This window comes from Bactrocera latifrons, unplaced genomic scaffold, assembly GCF_001853355.1.
Source record: "Bactrocera latifrons isolate USDA-ARS-PBARC rearing strain unplaced genomic scaffold, ASM185335v1 scaffold_109, whole genome shotgun sequence".
NCBI lineage: Eukaryota > Metazoa > Arthropoda > Insecta > Diptera > Tephritidae > Bactrocera > Bactrocera latifrons.
This window is the reverse complement of record NW_017534508.1, coordinates 136,858-155,248: the sequence shown is the minus strand read 5'-3', so window position 1 is coordinate 155,248 and position 18,391 is coordinate 136,858. Positions and strand designations below refer to the sequence as shown.

General features: G+C 39.1%; 5 protein-coding genes and 4 non-coding genes across 10 annotated transcripts; 5 read left to right on the top strand and 4 right to left on the bottom strand.

Annotated features, from left to right (window-relative positions):
- Positions 1-55: 55 nt before the first annotated feature.
- On the bottom strand, positions 56-1,579 carry LOC108971820. Its single transcript, XM_018938117.1, has 4 exons — positions 1,373-1,579; positions 1,038-1,267; positions 571-747; positions 56-499 (listed from the first exon to the last, which is right to left on the bottom strand). Exons 1-4 carry the CDS (start codon positions 1,577-1,579, stop codon positions 232-234), a joined length of 882 nt encoding a protein of 293 aa, XP_018793662.1. The 3' UTR covers positions 56-231.
- A 1,783-nt stretch (positions 1,580-3,362) lies between these two features.
- On the bottom strand, positions 3,363-5,614 carry LOC108971473. 2 transcript variants are annotated; one of them, XM_018937571.1, is made up of 5 exons: positions 5,532-5,614; positions 4,536-4,908; positions 4,016-4,251; positions 3,783-3,962; positions 3,363-3,716 (listed from the first exon to the last, which is right to left on the bottom strand). In XM_018937571.1, the coding sequence occupies exons 1-5, from the start codon at positions 5,612-5,614 to the stop codon at positions 3,461-3,463; spliced, it is 1,128 nt and encodes a 375-aa protein (XP_018793116.1). In that variant the 3' UTR covers positions 3,363-3,460. The 2 variants fall into 2 exon arrangements, with proteins under 2 accessions (XP_018793116.1, XP_018793123.1); XM_018937578.1 differs by having other exon boundaries at positions 5,536-5,585.
- Positions 5,615-9,746: 4,132 nt separating this feature from the next.
- LOC108971461 lies at positions 9,747-11,239 on the top strand. Its single transcript, XM_018937547.1, has 4 exons — positions 9,747-9,957; positions 10,012-10,253; positions 10,330-10,503; positions 10,566-11,239. The coding sequence occupies exons 1-4, from the start codon at positions 9,760-9,762 to the stop codon at positions 10,813-10,815; spliced, it is 864 nt and encodes a 287-aa protein (XP_018793092.1). The 5' UTR covers positions 9,747-9,759; the 3' UTR covers positions 10,816-11,239.
- Positions 11,240-11,283: 44 nt separating this feature from the next.
- On the bottom strand, positions 11,284-11,354 carry Trnag-gcc. The gene has a single exon. It is a non-coding gene; the product is annotated as a tRNA-Gly (tRNA).
- Positions 11,355-11,902: 548 nt separating this feature from the next.
- Positions 11,903-11,973, top strand: Trnag-gcc. The gene has a single exon. It is a non-coding gene; the product is annotated as a tRNA-Gly (tRNA).
- Positions 11,974-12,238: 265 nt separating this feature from the next.
- Positions 12,239-12,309, top strand: Trnag-gcc. Its single transcript has one exon. It is a non-coding gene; the product is annotated as a tRNA-Gly (tRNA).
- A 260-nt stretch (positions 12,310-12,569) lies between these two features.
- On the top strand, positions 12,570-12,640 carry Trnag-ccc. Its single transcript has one exon. It is a non-coding gene; the product is annotated as a tRNA-Gly (tRNA).
- A 382-nt stretch (positions 12,641-13,022) lies between these two features.
- On the top strand, positions 13,023-14,191 carry LOC108971502. Its single transcript, XM_018937617.1, has 4 exons — positions 13,023-13,284; positions 13,352-13,593; positions 13,647-13,823; positions 13,894-14,191. The coding sequence occupies exons 1-4, from the start codon at positions 13,063-13,065 to the stop codon at positions 14,114-14,116; spliced, it is 864 nt and encodes a 287-aa protein (XP_018793162.1). The 5' UTR covers positions 13,023-13,062; the 3' UTR covers positions 14,117-14,191.
- Positions 14,192-14,741: 550 nt separating this feature from the next.
- LOC108971467 lies at positions 14,742-16,171 on the bottom strand. Its single transcript, XM_018937561.1, has 4 exons — positions 15,866-16,171; positions 15,557-15,801; positions 15,329-15,505; positions 14,742-15,246 (listed from the first exon to the last, which is right to left on the bottom strand). The coding sequence occupies exons 1-4, from the start codon at positions 16,115-16,117 to the stop codon at positions 14,958-14,960; spliced, it is 963 nt and encodes a 320-aa protein (XP_018793106.1). The 5' UTR covers positions 16,118-16,171; the 3' UTR covers positions 14,742-14,957.
- Positions 16,172-18,391: the final 2,220 nt, after the last annotated feature.

Genomic DNA, 18,391 nt, shown 5'->3' with positions numbered 1-18,391 from the left:
AGAGAGAATGCCAAAAACGATATTTAATTTAGCCTAACGTCGCAATTCGAATGCCGTTACTATCTTAACCAAATAAGGAATTTAATTGCCATATAAACAATGTACGCAAACATGATAACTAAATGTACAATTATTTGTTGTAAAAACGGTAGTTTGTAAGTGACAACTCGTAAATGTTAAATAAATACAAATACATTTTATCTAATCGCCTGTTTGCTTTTTTTAATTGTGTTATTGTTCCTTTGCCTCCAGCTCGTCGGTCCAAATCTCGCTGTCTTCGCTGCGTTTTGTTCTAAAAATGTATGTGGTGCCGACTTTTTTGAAATTCAGTTTCGTGAATAGCGCAATGGATGCCGAATTGCCATAGCTTATCATAGTGGTGGCGTCGTCGCCGGCCTGCGCAAACCGCCGCGACAAAAAGTGCACCATTGCGCCAGCAAGCCCACGTCCTCGATGAGCATCCCTGACGTGTAGCATGCCGAGTAGACCCAGATTGCATCTGTTCAGACAATGGAAAATAGTTGTAGTAAAATGCGTTTAGATATGTAGCTGAGCTGTGGGTAAGCTTGCCTTATGCACCAGCCTATCAATTCGCCAGTTGACTTCAAATAAATTCCAATATTGTAGTTGTACTTAATGAGTCGCTTGATGAACGCCAAACTGCCTTTGGCGCGTGAATACCAGATATTATCTACAACAACAGCTTCGTCTGGTACTAGCGGGCGGAATTCATACTCCGGTGAGATGCTGGAAATGTTTTTAAAAGAATGAGTTAGCAAACAAAATGAAATAAGGGATGAGGAAATGAAGTAAAAGGAAATAAAGGAGAATGAAATGAATAATAAGGAAATGAAGTTTTCGGAAATGAAGAATACAAAATATAAGGTAATGAATGACACGAAAATAACAGATAAGGAAAGGAAGCTTAAGAAAATAAAAGGATAAGCAAATGTAGTATGAGAAAACCATTGCCAAGATCGCATTTACCAAATATTCCGTTAAGCTGTCAATTAAACTGAGTTTTATTCCTCACTCACCTCACTTCTAATGCTAAAGCCTCTGCTCTGGGCATAATCATTATTTGTAGCCGCACTATGTCGATGAGTAAATTCAAGTCTGTTAATATTTTGACAATAGTGTCGTGGTGTATGTCCGGCACGCCCGTCATTTTATAACCGCGACTCCAGTCAAGTTGTAGCAAGGCGGTTCTCAATTCAGCTGCAGCTTCGGCAGTATCTAAGGCATTTATCATCAATTGATAGCGATCCTGCAAAAATATTAATATTTAACTTGAATCATTTTTATGTTTTTATTGAGTGCTATGTTTTTTTGCTTTCATCATTTCTGTGCTTGCAGTCTCTCGCACACTCACCACTATTAAATAGAGTCCGCTCTTTCGCCAAACATCTGGCAGCGTGTAAATCTTAATATGCTTTTGTTGTGGTTCTCTTTCGAACCAGCTGATGTAGTTGCCCAGCGTCTGATAACCAATCAATTGAGTTATGCCACATGCTTTATACAGCTCATGCATCGTTCTCAAATCGTCGACATTGTATAAAGTTATTAATAGATTTGCCATTGCGGGGGTTATGCGCTGTAGCACACTCCAATTCCTACTGTACTCTAGTTGATTTCAAATGTAACTGAATGTCGTTATACGTGGATAAGTAAGTGGCAGGGCACATGTTTATAATAACAACGATCTGCTCGTGAGCGTTGTGCTGAGCTCCGCAAACATTTTATTCCGGGTTTCAATTACAAGGCCATATGTAGTAATCAGCACTTTAACATTGAGCGAACAAAAGTTGTAATTGAAAACTGCGGTCTCACTTAAGCAATCTCCTCGTTTACTAGTTCATTGAAACTAAGAGCAAGAGTTGCCGCACTAGTTTTAAGTATCTGTCTACAATACAGCCGTGAAGAGGAGAGCGCCATGTAACTATAATGTACTCTTCATATTCATTGATCGTCTAAAGGCAAAAAAGAGACCTCTCTCTTTATTTATAACGTGAGATAATAAGTATATTAGTTCATAACAAAAAAACAAAAAAAAAAAAAAAACTGAAAAGTTTGTCAGTTGAACGCATAATTTCGTATATTTCCTCTATGGTTTTACGTTCGTGGTATTACGTTCGCCGATCATTGCACGCTTTTCATTGGCGTTCGTTTAGACATTCAGCACCATGTCACGAGCCAAGGTAAAGCAACAAGGCGAAGCCAAAGCGCCTGTAAGCTTGCTTCACATGCAACATTCCGAGAAAGTCACTTTGGTATTAGCCAATAGTTTTATTAGTGAAGTTCAATGAGAAATAAAGCCCGAAACACTAACATAGTGCACCGAGCTACCAATTTACCCGAATTATCCGCATATTAACCAATGTTGTTGCTGTTCTAGAGAATAAAGCTTTTTATGATTTCCAAACTTTCGGCATTATTGACATGCCACAAATAGTTGATTATCTTCACTTCGGCAATGTTTAGGGAGCACATTTCGAAGCCAGAAAAGCAGCTTTGCATGCGAGTAGATGGAATCGGAAATTGTTGATAAGAAAATACACACACTTACTCAAGGCTCCAAGTATTTTACTTCACTTTCACATTCAATGCATTTTCTCGCTGCAGTTGGTGGTTGCTGAATCGTATGCCCACGGCTGCAGCTCGTTTAACAATCCGCGTACGGTGTCAATAGACATTCGTTATCCAGTATGCCGGCGATTTTAAAGGATCTTAACCCATGCATCAGCTATTTAAGAGAAGCAACGACCGTGCCTCCTCTACTGACAGTACTATATATTCGCAAAGAGCTCGAAGCAATCCTCTGCAATCAAAGAAGACTTAATGTGTCAGTCACTTTTGCTGTAGTTGAAACCGTTTGATTCTTCGACCTCACCCATAGAACACACTACCATCATATGCGGGTCACTACGGCGCCTTTGCTCGTCGTTCAGCACTCGTTGGAGCAGCTTATCGCGCTCGTGCCATTTGATAAAAGCGTCCAGCGTGTCGCGCTTATAATTGTTCGATTAGAAGAGCGCTTTCGAACCTTTGACTACGCACAGCGTTATCAATTTATGCAATTTTCCTTTATTCGTAACACAGTTAGTGGAAGAGGTGAATATTTTTTGTTGGAGTTTAGAAATTAGTATAAACGCTCGTGATACTTGATAAACGAGGTGACGTTAAGCATAAATATTTTATTGTATTAATAAATAATTTGCTTCATGGGAATATTTTGTACTATAGTATGCGTAATACATCTATTGACAAAATACGGAAATACTTTTTCCACTACTCAATTTAAAAATTGAGTAGATTTTTGGTCTAGTATATTTGAAATCCCACCAAAAAATTGTCAGTTTGAGTAGTTTCATTAATAATTCCATTTCAACTTTATTCAATTATATCTTTTGGCTCATTCATATACAGTACAATACACCCCCATCAGTGAATAAAAGACTGCCTACTCGCCATCTGGCCACGCGCGTTCGACGTCGCTTGTGGGAAAAGTGCGCAGCCAATAGCAATTATCGATCACCTTGAATCCCAGCTTGTCGAAGGTGGCACGCGAGGCGCGATTATCCTTGTTCACTAGCGCCATTACATCGTCACCCTCCTCGGCTATACGACGCGCCGTGGCCGCAGCAACCAGGCTACCCAAACCGCGGCGTTTGTAGTTTTCCTTCACCTGCAAGGCGCCCAGAAAGCCACCTTGAAGCCTAATGAAGAACATTTTCAGTTGTTAGAGCGCTAACTTCTATACGGTGATAATAGTAAAGGCTTACCGCAGGCACCATGCCACCAGCTCACCGCTGTCTGCGGTGTAGACGCCCATATTCGCGTTCCATTCGATCAGCCGCTTAATCACGAAGCGTGAACCCTGATGACGATTTGGCCAAAGTGTATCGATTAAGTCGGCATCCGTTGCGGCATTTAAAGGACGTAGTACATAGCCATCTGGACAGCTGCAATTACTTACTCACTTGCGGTTTCAACGCATAATAATCTTCATACATACCTTAACGGCAGCTGTAGCACTTCTTGCCGTGGCTGGTAGTACATAAGGGTTAAGCTGTCGTACTCAACTTTTAACTGCTTCTCACGCACGACACTCAGCACCGACGGGCGATGGCGCTCCCGGAAGGAGCTCACTTTAAAGCCCGGCCAAGCCCAGTTGAGCAGCGCTAAAGCGGTTGTCAAGCGCTCGCGTTCTTCGCTGGACAGCAGTGAATTCACAAATAGCTGATAACGGTCCTGCGGTGTATGGAAAAGTTTATTGTACCGTTAAACAGCTCTCTCTCTCTCTTTTTTACAGACACAATRTAAAGTTTAAATTAATTTTTAAATAAACTCAAATATAATTTCTTGGGTGTTTCAAAAAATTTTTCCGAAAAAAAAAAAAAATTTAATTCTCGCAAATATTTCACGCGATCCCTCCGTTATTACTGCCTATTTTCTTAGGTGTAAGTCTGTATGTCTTCAAAGATTTTGCACCACCCTGTACATGTGCTTGTTTGTTAGGCTACTCAATTACTCACCACAATCAAAAAAAGTCCATCGCCATGCCAATCGTTGTTCAGTGTGAAAATCTGCAGATTTTTCATATCCGCCACTGAGCTCAGTCGCTGGCGCTTCTCCACCCAGTCAATGAAATTGCTCAGACAATAGTAGCCCACACAGTGGGCAGGCCAATCACGACGGTATAAATCACGCAATTGATGCAGTTCGCTGATTTCGCTGATGGCAGTGAGCTGCGAATAGCCCGTTGACGACACGGCAGAGGAGCCGGCGGCATTTGTTGCTGGCATAGTGGCTGCTGCTGCTGCTGCTGCTGCTGTGACGATGATGATGATGCTAGTCTTTATAGCCTTTAGATGACAGCTTTTGTGGTAGCACTCGTTGTTGTTGTTGCTATTCAAATGAAAGACCAAGTTAGTTGCGCAGTTGTTGTTAGTTTACGCGCCAAACTGCCGAACGCCAGTCAATTGAAGTGTTTACACACATATACATATATATGCTTGTCGATGTGCTGACGTGCGATAGCTACGGCTGGCAATGTAAAGCAAAGCTACAAAACTTGAATTAAAGTGTATGGGAAATGTGAAACCTAAACACGGTAACGACCGAGCGGCGTGGAAATCAAATCGAAAAGCAATTAAGAAAAGCCATTTGGTCGAGGGGTATTCAAATGGCCGCCAGCAGCCGGTGTTGCTGGGCCGGCTTCGCGGTGGAATTGTTGGAACTGTCGCAATGCGTGGGTTGCAAGCATTCCGCACGAGCGGGCATTTGCAGTCGATAGTGATTGGAAATTGCAGTTAGTCAGTTGGGTTGCAGCGGGTCCTTTAGATGCTATCAATTTTTGCTTGAGATATGTGCAATAAAAAAAAATATATATATATATTTCTACTAATCTTCACATATGTCGCTAATCTCGTAAATTTTTCAGCTAATTTGCCGATTTCTCTTTCCGCGAAATACTAATCAATTATATTTCGCTCTTCTCAAAATTTAAACACTCACTTACATATACATACCTACACTGAGTAACGGAATGTGATCGCTGTTTGGCCAAAACAACCTTCGCTCGCGCTGACAGTAAGAGACTGAAGGCACACATATTCGCCGAAGACGTTATAACAGCACTCTCAGACACACCTATCAATACAAAACGTTCTTAATAGAAAGCTTTTTGCTTTCAAAGCAGCTTTTGCAGTTTTCATTTGCTTTCTTTGCAGATAATAATACTTTTGCGTTAAATGCTATGCGGAGCTAGAATACTGGCATTCGCTGAGCAATTGGATAATTGTTCAGTGTATTGCGACTCGGAGCTCTATCGCGCTTAATAACATTTGATATTCTCTGTTCCTAGTGCATCAAATATCTGATGCAAGCATGTGGAAGATAAGGCAGGAAATTTGTTCTCAACTGCCACACAAGTACTCCCGACAGTTTCGCAAGAGCAGAAATATACTCAATTGACGCAATTAATGTGGAGAGCTTGATTTTAATGTCTTTGCTGAGATCATCGAAAATTATCTTGAAAGAAAGCAATGAAGTAAAGTGCGTTTTTAAAGTGTCAAATCTCCTGCTTAAACTAACTTGTATGTGCTTTGTTACAAGAAACATAAAAAGAACGTATACATCTTTTTCAGTCACTAAGACCAGTATTATGTATTATATTATGTTCAACTTATTTTTTTCATATTTATAATAAGCTTTAATGAACAAAATATTTACCATTTTGGTCGACCATTTCTTGACATTTTTCTGCTAGAGACATTATTCCATCAGTGTAAAACTTTTCGGGTTTCACGGCGAAAAACTGCGACAAGTAATTGCACAGGCTTCTCTTGAACAAATGGTAGTCCGATGGTACGAGGTCAGGGCTATATGGTGGATGCATGAAAACTTTCCAGGCCAGCTCTCCCAGTTTTTGCCGAGTTATCAAAGAAGTGTGTGGTCCAGTGATGTCTTATTGCGATGTTCTATTGATCAGTTATGGCCGTTTTTCGATTGCTTCAAAGTCAATCCTGGCCTTACGACTATTTGTTGAACTTTACCGCGCGCGGACCATGATCTTTTTCGCACATTATTGTCGCATTTCATCCATTTTTCGTCTCCTGTTACCATTCGTTTTGGAAATGGTTCGATTTCATTTCAGCAAAGAATAGCAGATGAATTCGATCCATTAAATTTCTCACAGACAATTTACATAGTACGCAAACATCGAGCTTCTTTTTGTAACCAGCCTTTTATGAATGGTTCAAAATCGTTTGATAATGAGTGTTAAGTTCCTTAGCGATGTCATGGCTGCTTATGTGACGGCCCTGGTCAACCTTTTCGATAATTTTATCGACTTTTTCAACGATAGGTTGACCAGAGTGCGGTGCATCTTTAGAATTCTACATAATATTTTGAAAAACAATAAAGTGATTTTTAGTGATTAGTATTTGTTTTTGTTTCAAATCCCGAAATAGGAAAGGCAACCTACATATGTATTTATGGTCTAAATAAAAATCTTAATTTCATTCAGAGTCAGAATAAGAAAATTATTTTATGAAATTCGTCGAAAAATTGGAAGTCTTGTTTGAAATCTTAGGGAACTAGTTATTTTATGTGAAGTAGAACTTCTTCAAACTTTAGAAAATAGAGCGCACCGCTCATCTTAAAGTTATTTTAAAAGTAACATTTCACGCCAAAAGCATAATTGTGATAACGTCGATAAAAAAAACAGTGCAATAAAAACAAAACCATGCTGGCATCAACAATTCCTGGCTACCAAGAAGCCAGAAAAACACGTTATTCTGTCATTATGCAGAAGAATGGCAACCATGAAAACTTGATTAGCTGTAAAAGAAAAACTGAAGGAATAGCTTTTTCAGCATGTATTTCCTTCCTTTCTTGCATCCGCTGTCCATGAAGTTTTTATTTGTTATTTTCATGAATCCATTCACCATAAACGGACGTCTGTTACTCATTGTGCGCTTTGTTGTTATTCCCCTAATTGCAGTTTTTTCTGCCCGAAACTATTCTTTTGCGACATTATCAACAATATTTTCAGCAATTGACGGTGCTTGATGGTCGGCGCGGCGCAAAGGGTTTGGCGGCACGTAAAAACGCACGCTGCCATGAAATTGCAAAAATACCGAAAGGAGCGTAAACACTGTGGCGCAACTAAGAAACTACTGAGGTGACAATGGTGATGTCAACAATGCCATTAACAGTTGACGATGCGAATGATGCAACAAAATGTTTCTGTCGTGTCGAGCGCAGTCGAGCGAGCAGCCCATTTGGCACACACTCCCACACATACGCTCTTATGTTGCACGTATGCGCGTCTGCAGCCAGCTGCTTGCTTGTAGGATGCATTATACGCACGCTTTTTATATTTCTATAAAAGTATTACTAACATTATCGGCGCCATAATCAGCGTCGTCATGGCCATCATGAAAAGGAGTGAAACCGCACAGTTAGCGCTCATATTAAACTCATAAATATACGTGCGTGTGTGCCTCTATGCTGCATGTGTGCAGTTGTGGCATGCAGCATTAGCTCAGCGCGAGCAGCAGCTGTCACTTTAGGGCGCCATGCTGTTCAAAGTATCACACTAATGCTGCGATAAAGTTTGTTCAAGGAAATTCGGTGGGTGGGTCGCGTATACGCCGCGGTGCTCCAGCAGTAAAGATCGTTGCTGAAAAATGCGAAACATATTCTTAACGTCAGTTTAATATGTGTTGCCACTGGCTGTAATGGAACTTCTTAGATAGTAATATTTAACAATAATTTGATAATGATTTTTTACTGCATTACTGTATAGACAATCAGTATTTCTACCTGGTTCACTATACTCATAACTTCTTCTCTATTAAATTTAGCGCTCATTTACGAATATTCGGCTTTTCCTTTGAGTTTAGATATATTATTGCAAATCCAATCATTTAAACAGTTGGCAGGTTCATTTGTATGTACATAGATATAAATGTAATTATTCAATTCCATGTTACTTCGGCAAGCGTCTGCCAGATTCAACATAAATACCACAATTACTGTCAAAATTCACATAGTTCATACTTCGGTGTCTAAGCAGAAGCCGAATTAGCTCTCTTCTGTACACAAGATAAGTAAAGAGCGAGCAGAAAATCACAACAATGTCTGTGAAGAAATCCGGTCGCACAGTTCGTTTCCGGCAAAGGCTTCCGTCGGAAGTGAAAGGCAATACAGCAGCTGCGGATGTGCTCGCTTTCATTTGCATGTGCAACTTCTTTGCGCCACGCTCTTGCCTTGCTGCCGTCGCCGGCCTTCTTTAGCCTGGGCACACAATTTCCACCTCAGCTGTTGCTCTTTCTGCGTTCGCCGTCGGCATTTTTGCCATAGACGTTTATTGGGTTGTTTTCTTTGATTTCTCGACTTTTACACAACTAGTTGCCACAAATGTAGTTGCTACGACGACGCTGCTATTCAGCTATTTTATTTTCCCACTGACAAGCCGTAGTCGCGGTCTACGCTTTACTCTGTTCAAATAATTTGTATTTATGTTTGTTAGTTCGGCTCATTCAACTAGTATTTATTTAGATTTGTAATTCTGTTTCTCGATCTGGTCATTATTTGTTGCTGGGAAACCCATTAGCCACAAACAACTGCAGTTTAAAAGCTCTGCAGACGCTTAAATAATTTTGTGGATTCAAAATGCACTAAATTGCGATTTGAGACCAATTTATAGGTTACATCGCTTTTTTTTAAGAAGCCTCTTTCAAACCAAATTACATCAAGGTAGGTGCCTGGTAGAGTCTAAGGTCCCCTCATTCTATTGTCTCCTCTCTGCAGTTCATCAGTTTGAAAATCTATTTAAACTCCGAGCCGTCGTTTGTTTGAAAAATTGCGCTTCGAAAATGGCGGAGAAACATATTGGGCAATAAAACCAGCAGCAGGTGAATGACTTCAATTGAAAATATATGATTTTACAAGTGATAACATATTTCTGGGACTATAAATACTCAAGCGCCTAGTAATAGAAATACGTGCTTCGATATTTAAAAATAAAAAATTTATAAGTGCTGATTAGTATGAGTACATTTTGAGTTGACTCTGTTGATATAAGATGAGAACGTTGTTAAACAATTGCACAAAAAGCATTCTCTTCAAAGAGTTCAATGCGCTCATCACGAGAATGCAAGTCTCTTACAAAAACTTGCACAAACGGCTACATGGCAATTTCCAAAAGTCCGCACTGCGCACAACTACTTCGGCAGTACTGCTAAGAGCATGGCAAACATTTTAGTTGAGATTCCACAAGCGGAGTGGATTGATTTGCGAGACCTTTACTTGGTCCAGAAGCAGTTATCCTCTGCATACAATACCATACAATGCCTGATTGACTGGAAAATTCAGAACGAGGAGCTCGAAATAAACATTTACTCATTGAATGGAGATTGGCGAAGCGATGGCACCTATGTGGCTATTGTAAGTCGGCTACCCATTATGTGTGTACTCTTGCATTAATTCATACAATTATAGAAAAAGAAACCAATAACCTATTTGTTCATCAATACACTGAGTGACAATCAAGAGCGTTTACTGACTGCACTTAGAATGCTGAAGAACAAAGAACCACTTCTAGTATTTGGCTATCCGGAACGGCTAACGCCCACTGTTAAGCAATTCTTCATAGGCAGAGGTGCAAAGGAAGAGGAATTTGAGGCAGACGGCACCGCTTGGTATCATATCGACAAAGACAAAGCGACTCAATTTGCATTAGAGTAAACACATATCCAAAGCTAAATATGTATAATGTATATATGTACCATAGTGTCTATACTCTCAAAACAATTACAGCGTGCCTGAAGGTTTCACTCTTAGGCGGCTGGATACGAAAAATGCGGAGCTGGTGAACAGCGTGTGGCCGCATCGTACGTCTAACACTTTACTCTTCGTGGAAAGAATGATAACTTACGCAGACAGTGTGGGTGTCTACGACAGTTCCGATAACTTGGTGGCCTGGTGTTTGAGGTGGTAACCTAGCGAAGTATTGTGTATGGGAAATGAATAATCAAGGTTGTACTTACTTGCAGATTACCGATTGGTTCCTTGGGTTTGCTGCAGGTAATGGAGTCTCATAAGCGTCTGGGACTTGGAAGTTTGGTGGTGTGTTATATGTCCAAATTGATTGCATCCAAAGGACTCGAAGTCACCGCACCTGTTGTCTTCCAAAACATGGCATCACGCTCCATGTTTGAAAAACTGGGTTTTAAGGTAATCGATAATGTGTATTGGTGCATGCTGAGCGCTTCAGAGAAAGCTTTTCAATTAAGTGGTTGCTAAGTCTAATAAAATGTATTCTTAAAAGGAAGTTAATGACTTCATTTGTGCATATTGAATTGCGTACAGTGGTAAGAAGGTTTAAGGCTCGACAAGAAATTATGAGATATGTTATTCTTATCTTAAAGATAAACGTGCTTAATGGTAAACTGTAAAATAAGTAAATAATGTGTTAATAAGTGCAACAATGTTATTTAATATAATCTCAATAAGCCTGCACAAATAAATAATATTTATGAAACTTTCCAAACTGAGAGTTCTCAGCAACAACTCTCCGTGGCTTGCGTCCTTCGATTTGTTAGTGATGCCGTTTATAGTTGTTTCTTGTTAAACTTTTGATAAGCTTGAACTAAAATATTTTCTTAAGTAAATGCATTAATATAAAGTGTTAAAATAAACGCATCGTCCTTTATCCTGTTTGCTTGTATAGTTAGTTTAATAATGGTGGGCAAAAAACAAAAAAACGCTGATTGCATCGGCCGGGAATCGAACCCGGGCCGCCCGCGTGGCAGGCGAGCATTCTACCACTGAACCACCGATGCTTATGTTGCTCCAATCTCCAAACGAAAGTTACCCCCGTGGATCCCCCACCAAAATGGGGCCAACTAATGTCGATCTCTAATTTCAAATTTAAGCCTCTGTCTCTTCAAGCTCCAATCCAACTAAGTTTAATATGGACGTGCGCTACGATTCGAATGAAAGACAAAGCTGATCAATATTTCTAAGGGCATCTGAAAAATAGTTTTATATTTTTACAAAATATTAATTATAAGTATATATGTATGTATTTAATACACTCCCATACAGTTTTTTCATTTGCAAATAATCATGTTCTTATTTTCTTTGTGAATTAGTGAGTCGCTAGTAAATCTTAACAGCCTCTCATAACACAGGAGGCCATGTTACTTTCAATTTAACAACAGAAAATATCTTTCATTTGCTTTACTCTCTGTTATCACGCTGTTAAGCTGCTGTAGCTCTCAGTAAATATCGTTTAGTGCGATCAAAAGTTTTAGATGACGATCGAGCTTTAAGTCTAGTAACTAGCAATGTTGTCGGAAATCAGAAATTGGACACAATGAAATGAAGAGCATCGGTGGTTCAGTGGTAGAATGCTCGCCTGCCACGCGGGCGGCCCGGGTTCGATTCCCGGCCGATGCAATAATTCTTTTTAATTATTATTTATCATATAATATGTAGACATTCATATGAGTGATATTTTGACTTTGAGACCTTTCCACAATAATTTGTTAAATTTTGACGTATTGTTTTGTTTTTCAAGAGACTTTTGAATAATAATAAAACAGATAGCTAAAGAAAACAGCTTTTAACGTGTTGTACAGTTATTAATATTATTAAATTTTTGTTATGGTAATTTGTTAAAAAGTTACTTATTTATAATTTTAAGTGCACAGGGTTGCTATAAGCATCGGTGGTTCAGTGGTAGAATGCTCGCCTGCCACGCGGGCGGCCCGGGTTCGATTCCCGGCCGATGCAATGGAGAAATTTTTATTTAAAAGATGTTTGTATGAAATATTGTTTAATAACGTAATACAGTGATACACTGCGAAAAACGTGGAGCAATATTTGAGGCATATTAAATGTCACTGTGGAAATATTAATATTCTCCAGGAGCCTGAGCTTACATTGACTCATAGGAATGCTTGTAACTTTTTACATTATTATTTTTTTTAAATTTCAAAAAGTTTATTAAGTGAACTAAATTTTAAAATTTTTAAGAATTATTTATTTTATCTGCATCGGTGGTTCAATGGTAGAATGTTCGCCTCCCACGCGAACGGCCCGGGTTCGATTCCCGGTCGATGCAATTAACAGATTAAACTTTTTCATTGCTTTCAAAATAGTTGAAACTTTTTGGTGAAATCCTTTAGAGTGACGATCTCCCTTCAAGTAATTCAATTCCACGCTTATCTATGTTCTTTGTAATGAAATTGTTGAAGCGTATTTCGTAAGTGATCGTGCATTGAATAAATTGAATATAGAAAATGAGCATAAAATGGATAGCGAACTTTCTCTTTCGTATGCCTTTCGCATACACACTTGTAAGAATTTGTTTAGAAAATGTAATCTAAAGTGCATCACTCTGAATGAGAGTAAATAAATTGCATAATACTCGTGCGTGATATTGAAGTGATAGATAAAATGATAACAGTGAAAGCTGTGACTTACGTGTATGACAAAAGAAGGAATCGTTAGTTGAACAAGCAGAATTAGATCTCCGACAGAGCGATGAGTCTGAACAACAAAGAACGTGGTGTGTTGATATCCACCCCAGAGTGGGCGGATTTGCGTGATGTGTACAAACAAGACTGGCCAAAGAATGCATACAGCTTCAACGTCCTAGAGAACTATATACAGCTGGCACAGAAAGACCCCAAACTATGCAAACGTGGAGTACGCATTTGGAGCATTGATAATAACTGGCGAGAGCACGGCATTTACATATTGGACGTGAGTAATTAAAGTGAAAATGTTGTCAATTGGAATTTAGTTTATAAAAATATAAAATTCTTTACAGGATCAGACTGGTGACGCCTATATTATTCGAGTGGATGCCTACTTCAATGAGTGCAGCGAACTTTTCCAAACAGCCTTAAGTTATCTGGATTTAGTATCTTGTGATGAGGTTATTTTTCGGGAAAAAACTGCCAAAAACGTTACACAATTTCTGGAAGGACAAGGGTATTCATTGAAGAACAAATGCTATCCAGCGCAGTTGTATCACTTGAGTAAAGAAAGCAGCCTCCAACTACAGCTTAGGTAAACCAGCAATAAGGAATTACATGTTTATTATACTTTACATTGATTTCTAGAGAACACACGGATTACATAATTAAGCCTTTAACATTGGCCGAAGTCGAAGAAGTCGAGAGCGTTTGGCTCTATAAAAGAAAGGGCACCGGCCACGTTCTTGAGCGCAACATCAAGCACAACCTCTCCTTTGGCGCTTATAACCGCCATATTGGCGAACTATGCGCTTGGGTCTTGATGTAAGTCTGACTAAATCTCTTTGTATAACTGTAATTATAGTTTATACTTCTCTGTATTTACCCAAATAAGAAATGAGTTGGGCGTTATAGGGTTTTTGTATGTGAAAGATAACTACCGGCGACAGGGTCTGGCTGAGTATTTGGTGACCCACTTGTGTCACGTGTTGGCCAAACAAGGATGTGACGCCGCAGCTCACATAGTGGACGGAAATACGCCTTCGTTGAAACTCTTTAAGCGGCTGGGATTTGAAGCTATTGAGTATGACTATTGGTTTTTAAAGGAGGAGCTCTGAAGTGAAGCGGAACAGCACAAACAAGTGGCTGCCAGAAATTGAGAAGAGGGCTCAAAATAAAATCAGTACAGAACATAAAAAAATTCAGTTTACATTAAGCTTGTTTGCAACATAAAATGTCTACAAACTGCCAACACTCTTAACAACTAGGCTTCGCTCTTGCTGTTCTTCTTTTTCATAGACTACTTTGTTGCCATCAATGAACTTACATCCTTAGTTGCTTATTTCAGTTTCAATCGCATTTAAATCGATTTCAGCTGTTTCCTTTGCAAAGAAAAGTTATGGAAACGAAGACGAATGTGACTACAAATGTGTGCAAGTGTGTGTGAGCTGGTACTGTTGTACAAAAAGATCGGAGAAAACGTATATGTATGACTAGGTGCATGCCCCCACATGAGTTTGTCTTCCCGCACATCGCTTTGGAAAGCCAACACCAAACTGTTTTGCTTCTTTTTGCTGTAAAGATAAGCGGCTTAGACGGAGAAAACTTGCTGGAGACTTAGACAAGAAATAAAAAAAAGAAAGGCAGAAGTGCACTTCTGCGATCCCGTTAGGTTTCGGGGTAAAAAAAGAATAGAGTAGTATCTATTCCCCATTTCAAAATATAAATACTTTTGGGCAACGCTTATATTTATCTCAAAAATATGTTCAAAAGTGAAAAGTTTGTATTATTAGCTCTATTCTAGTATTATACTGAACATAATTGGGTACTTATTGATTCTTTATTAACTACTTGATCTCGCCTTATAAAACTCTTTACAATTTAGGCTCCTAAAGTATGTGGTAAGGTATTTCAAATATATAAGGTAGAAGCTAATGTGTGTTTAAAAAAGATATATTCTTAACCATTCTTCATAGTTTGGCCATATAGGCCCGCCACAGGCGCGACGCTTGCCTTTGAAGCGATTTCGTGGTCCGCTCTTATGAACCAATAATTGTATTCAATAGGTCGGAATCCTAACTTTTTAAAAAGCCTAGTCGATGCCTCATTTGTATCCTCGATATGCGCGCTGGCATCACAATCCTGCTCGGCCAATGTACGACAAATTCGCACAACCAAATCCTCGGCCAACCCGCGGCGTCTGTAGTTGTTTTTGACACATAAAAGGCCTAAGGTGCCCAATTCACTGCTACAAGTGTATAGAAATGATAAAAATTGTCATAAAACTAAAAATATTATTTTTTTTTTATAATTTGATACGGTATACTTACTGTATTACCCAAGCGCACAATTCACCACTTTCGGGGTGATAGGCGCCCATGGAGAGATTGTACTTGATATTTCTGCTTATAATGTAAGGAGAGCCGGCCGACTTATAAGGCCAGAAGTCATCGACTTCTTTAACATCATTCAAAGTGAGTGGTTTAATAATGAAGTCGGCGCGTGGTCTAGAAACAAATTCCATTGGCGAGCGAGACAAACGCAGCTGCTTAACTTACCTAACTTCCAGTTTGCGGCAATCGCTTTTACTCAGCATATACAACTGCGCCGGAAAGCACATATTTAGATTAATTTTGTAGCCAAAATTCTCGAGATGCTGCTTCACGAATGCACATGTTCTCTCACGAAATAGAAACTCAGAAGACGACTTAAAGTTCGTGCAATGTAAAGCCTGCTGGAAAAGTGCTGTGTGCTCGGTGGAACAGATGTCTGCTCGGATCATGTGACCGTGATTAATTTTATCCTGCGTTTATTAATGAAATAGCACGGATATTGCAGGTCACTTTGAAAACACTTGAATCGTTTACCTCTAAAATATAAATGCCATGCTCCCGCCAATTATTGTCAATACTCCAAATGCGCACTTCCCGTTTGCACAGGTCGGGGTCTTTGCGTGACCACTGTATATAATTTTCGAGCGCATTGTAGCTGTATGCATTCTTCGGCCAGTCTCTGCGGTATACGTCGCGCAAAGCCGTCCATTCCGTGGTGGGTATCGAAACGATCTGTCCGCAGCTACTTTTGCTCATTGTAATGTTCGAGGTCTTGCGTTGAAACATGAACTGACGCGCCCATCTACTGTAAACACCTATTTTGTAAGTACTCCAGCGCCAATTAATAATTGAGCGGCAGCAAGTGTTCATTAATTTTTAGATATCTGGCTTTTTCGTTTACAGTTATCAATATGTTTCTTGCGCTTGTCGCTTTTCATATGCGCAAGGGCACTTCAAAAATTGGATTGGATACTGTTAAGGCCATTGAATAATACCAGTGATTAATGCGTCCAGTATTACCAGTTACATGTTGTAATATATACTGGGTTATAAAAACTGTAATTGATAAGAATCGAATGGTTTACAAACGGACAAGTTCATTACAAATCAATAACTTGCCGAAACTATTATTACATATATAGTATGTATGTATTACTAAGAGTTAGATACATACATACATACATACATAAAATTACAGATATAGATCGGGTTGGGTTGTTATATATTTGTGTTGTTTAAAGAAGGTAGCAACACATTCGTAATATTCTTCGTCTGTAATCAGGCCAGTTTCTATACACTTGATTTAATTGCACTTTCTGTAAATAATGCCCATTCAACAATGGAAATATTTGGTGTTCCTAAGAAGTCTAAAGTGTAAACACTAATGATAATGAGTATTTGTCTTGTACTTAATGCTAAGTGTTAATGTGTGGAGACAGTTGCACAAGTTGGCCACTTCAGACGGAACTGAGGAAACATACTATATTATACTATATGTGTCCTAAGTGTTATTATTATTTAGAGAGTCTCAGTCTGGTAGGGAATTATTAAATGAAACTTTTGGATTTAACGTCTATGGTCAATATAGTTAGATGTCTTTACCAGCTGATCAAGGAGAAACGTGACAATATCGTGAGTCTTAGACCGACGGTCCGAAAATTCACTCTTTACGACGCCACTTCAGCTCGAGAATCGCCACAATACTGCTGCCGTATCGGAAACTTATGTAAACACTTGCGCCGACATTCAATAATCCCTAGTGTAGAGTATGACTTAAGCTACCAAAGGACTTAAAGATATCATTTCAATTACTTTGTTTCAAGAAATGGAAATGGCGTCATTTAGCTCTACATTTGTATAAATAAGTCCAAATATACATGCAATATTATAAAAAAAAAAAAACGCAAATTCTATTTCGAGTGAAAAGCGAAAATAGTAAACCACTTAAGCGGATTTTATGCGAAATATTTAGTTTTATTGAGTCAACGTTGGACAAATTTCTCTATTAAATTTACCAAGAACGTAAGAAAGAAGAAAAATACGCCAAAGAGAGCTGAAAAAACGAAAAATTCTGACAAAGACATATTTCAAATTCGCGAAATCAAATAAATTTGTGAAAAAGCACAGCTTGGCGTGGCGATGAGGTATCCGCATGCCGCCTGTCCGTCTGCCCGCTTTTCTTTGCATGCGATAACTTGATTTAAAACGAAGATACCTTGGTGAAACCGAGTACAAATGTTTCTTGGACAAAAAGTGAGGACGTGTTCGGAGATGGGCGTAATCCGGCAAGTGTGAGAGGCCTGCCTCTAATAGACTTAATGTAAATGTATGCTAAACCAGTTGAGCCACAACAACCAAGTTTACTTAAAACAAATAGTATAAGAACTCATACCGACGGTGCGAAAATGTATGAAATTCTATGATCACGTTTTCCTCTCCCCATATGACGCTACTGTTGAAAAATATTAAGAGCGCAATAAATAAATAAAAAAATACGCTAGAAACATTAAATTTTACCTCCGAGATGGTATGAGAGGGCTTTGAAGGTGCCAGAGTGAAGAGTGCGCAATGGACGAGGCACGGCCCTACTTTAGGTGATATCACATATCACGGGTTTTTCGACAGATGTCATCCAAACTCGGTACATAACATTCCGCTGACATTTCTATGTTGCGGTGTGAAAATGAGCAAAATGAGTTGACAGACGAAAATGTCGGTTAATTTATGAGATATATTATGGAAATTTGGAGAGAGTCCTTTCCTGATAGTATGTCTGTGTGCTACAAAGGGGTTGAATCGAGTAAATACTTCCCTTAACCTCTATATACTTTATATAAAGGATTTTGAACTTCCGGGTGACTTTATACCGCATATATCGATCTATTGTGAGTTATGTTAATAAAATTGAGAGAGCGTATTTTTCTTATAACGGTGCATATTTGTGTTTAGAATGAATAAAATTGGTTGGAAACTCGACCTAGACCCATATAACAGGCTTTACGTACCTGAAGGCACTTCCATGGCTATAATTCTTGCAGGTTGCAAGAGTATGAAATGTTC

Bases quoted from the DNA above. Each gene is read 5' to 3' on its own strand.
- LOC108971820 (XM_018938117.1), bottom strand. From the start codon at position 1,579: ATGGCAAATCTATTAATAACTTTATACAATGTCGACGATTTGAGAACG. The intron at 1,268-1,372 runs GTGAGTGTGCGA...ATATTTTTGCAG, and splicing joins GCGGACTCTATTTAATAGTG to GATCGCTATCAATTGATGAT. The intron at 748-1,037 runs GTGAGTGAGGAA...AAACATTTCCAG, and splicing joins GCTTTAGCATTAGAAGTGAG to CATCTCACCGGAGTATGAAT.
- LOC108971473 (XM_018937571.1), bottom strand. From the start codon at position 5,614: ATGTGTGCCTTCAGTCTCTTACTGTCAGCGCGAGCGAAGGTTGTTTTG. The intron at 4,909-5,531 runs GTATGTATATGT...TCATTTGAATAG, and splicing joins CATTCCGTTACTCAGTGTAG to CAACAACAACAACGAGTGCT. The intron at 3,963-4,015 runs GTATGTATGAAG...AAGTAATTGCAG, and splicing joins GTGCTACAGCTGCCGTTAAG to CTGTCCAGATGGCTATGTAC.
- LOC108971461 (XM_018937547.1), top strand. From the start codon at position 9,760: ATGGCAAACATTTTAGTTGAGATTCCACAAGCGGAGTGGATTGATTTG. The intron at 9,958-10,011 runs GTAAGTCGGCTA...ATACAATTATAG, and splicing joins ATGGCACCTATGTGGCTATT to AAAAAGAAACCAATAACCTA. The intron at 10,504-10,565 runs GTGGTAACCTAG...ACTTACTTGCAG, and splicing joins TTGGTGGCCTGGTGTTTGAG to ATTACCGATTGGTTCCTTGG.
- LOC108971502 (XM_018937617.1), top strand. From the start codon at position 13,063: ATGAGTCTGAACAACAAAGAACGTGGTGTGTTGATATCCACCCCAGAG. The intron at 13,285-13,351 runs GTGAGTAATTAA...AATTCTTTACAG, and splicing joins ACGGCATTTACATATTGGAC to GATCAGACTGGTGACGCCTA. The intron at 13,594-13,646 runs GTAAACCAGCAA...ATTGATTTCTAG, and splicing joins AGCCTCCAACTACAGCTTAG to AGAACACACGGATTACATAA.
- LOC108971467 (XM_018937561.1), bottom strand. From the start codon at position 16,117: ATGTTTCAACGCAAGACCTCGAACATTACAATGAGCAAAAGTAGCTGC. The intron at 15,802-15,865 runs GTAAACGATTCA...TAATAAACGCAG, and splicing joins ATGGCATTTATATTTTAGAG to GATAAAATTAATCACGGTCA. The intron at 15,247-15,328 runs GTAAGTATACCG...ATACACTTGTAG, and splicing joins TTGTGCGCTTGGGTAATACA to CAGTGAATTGGGCACCTTAG.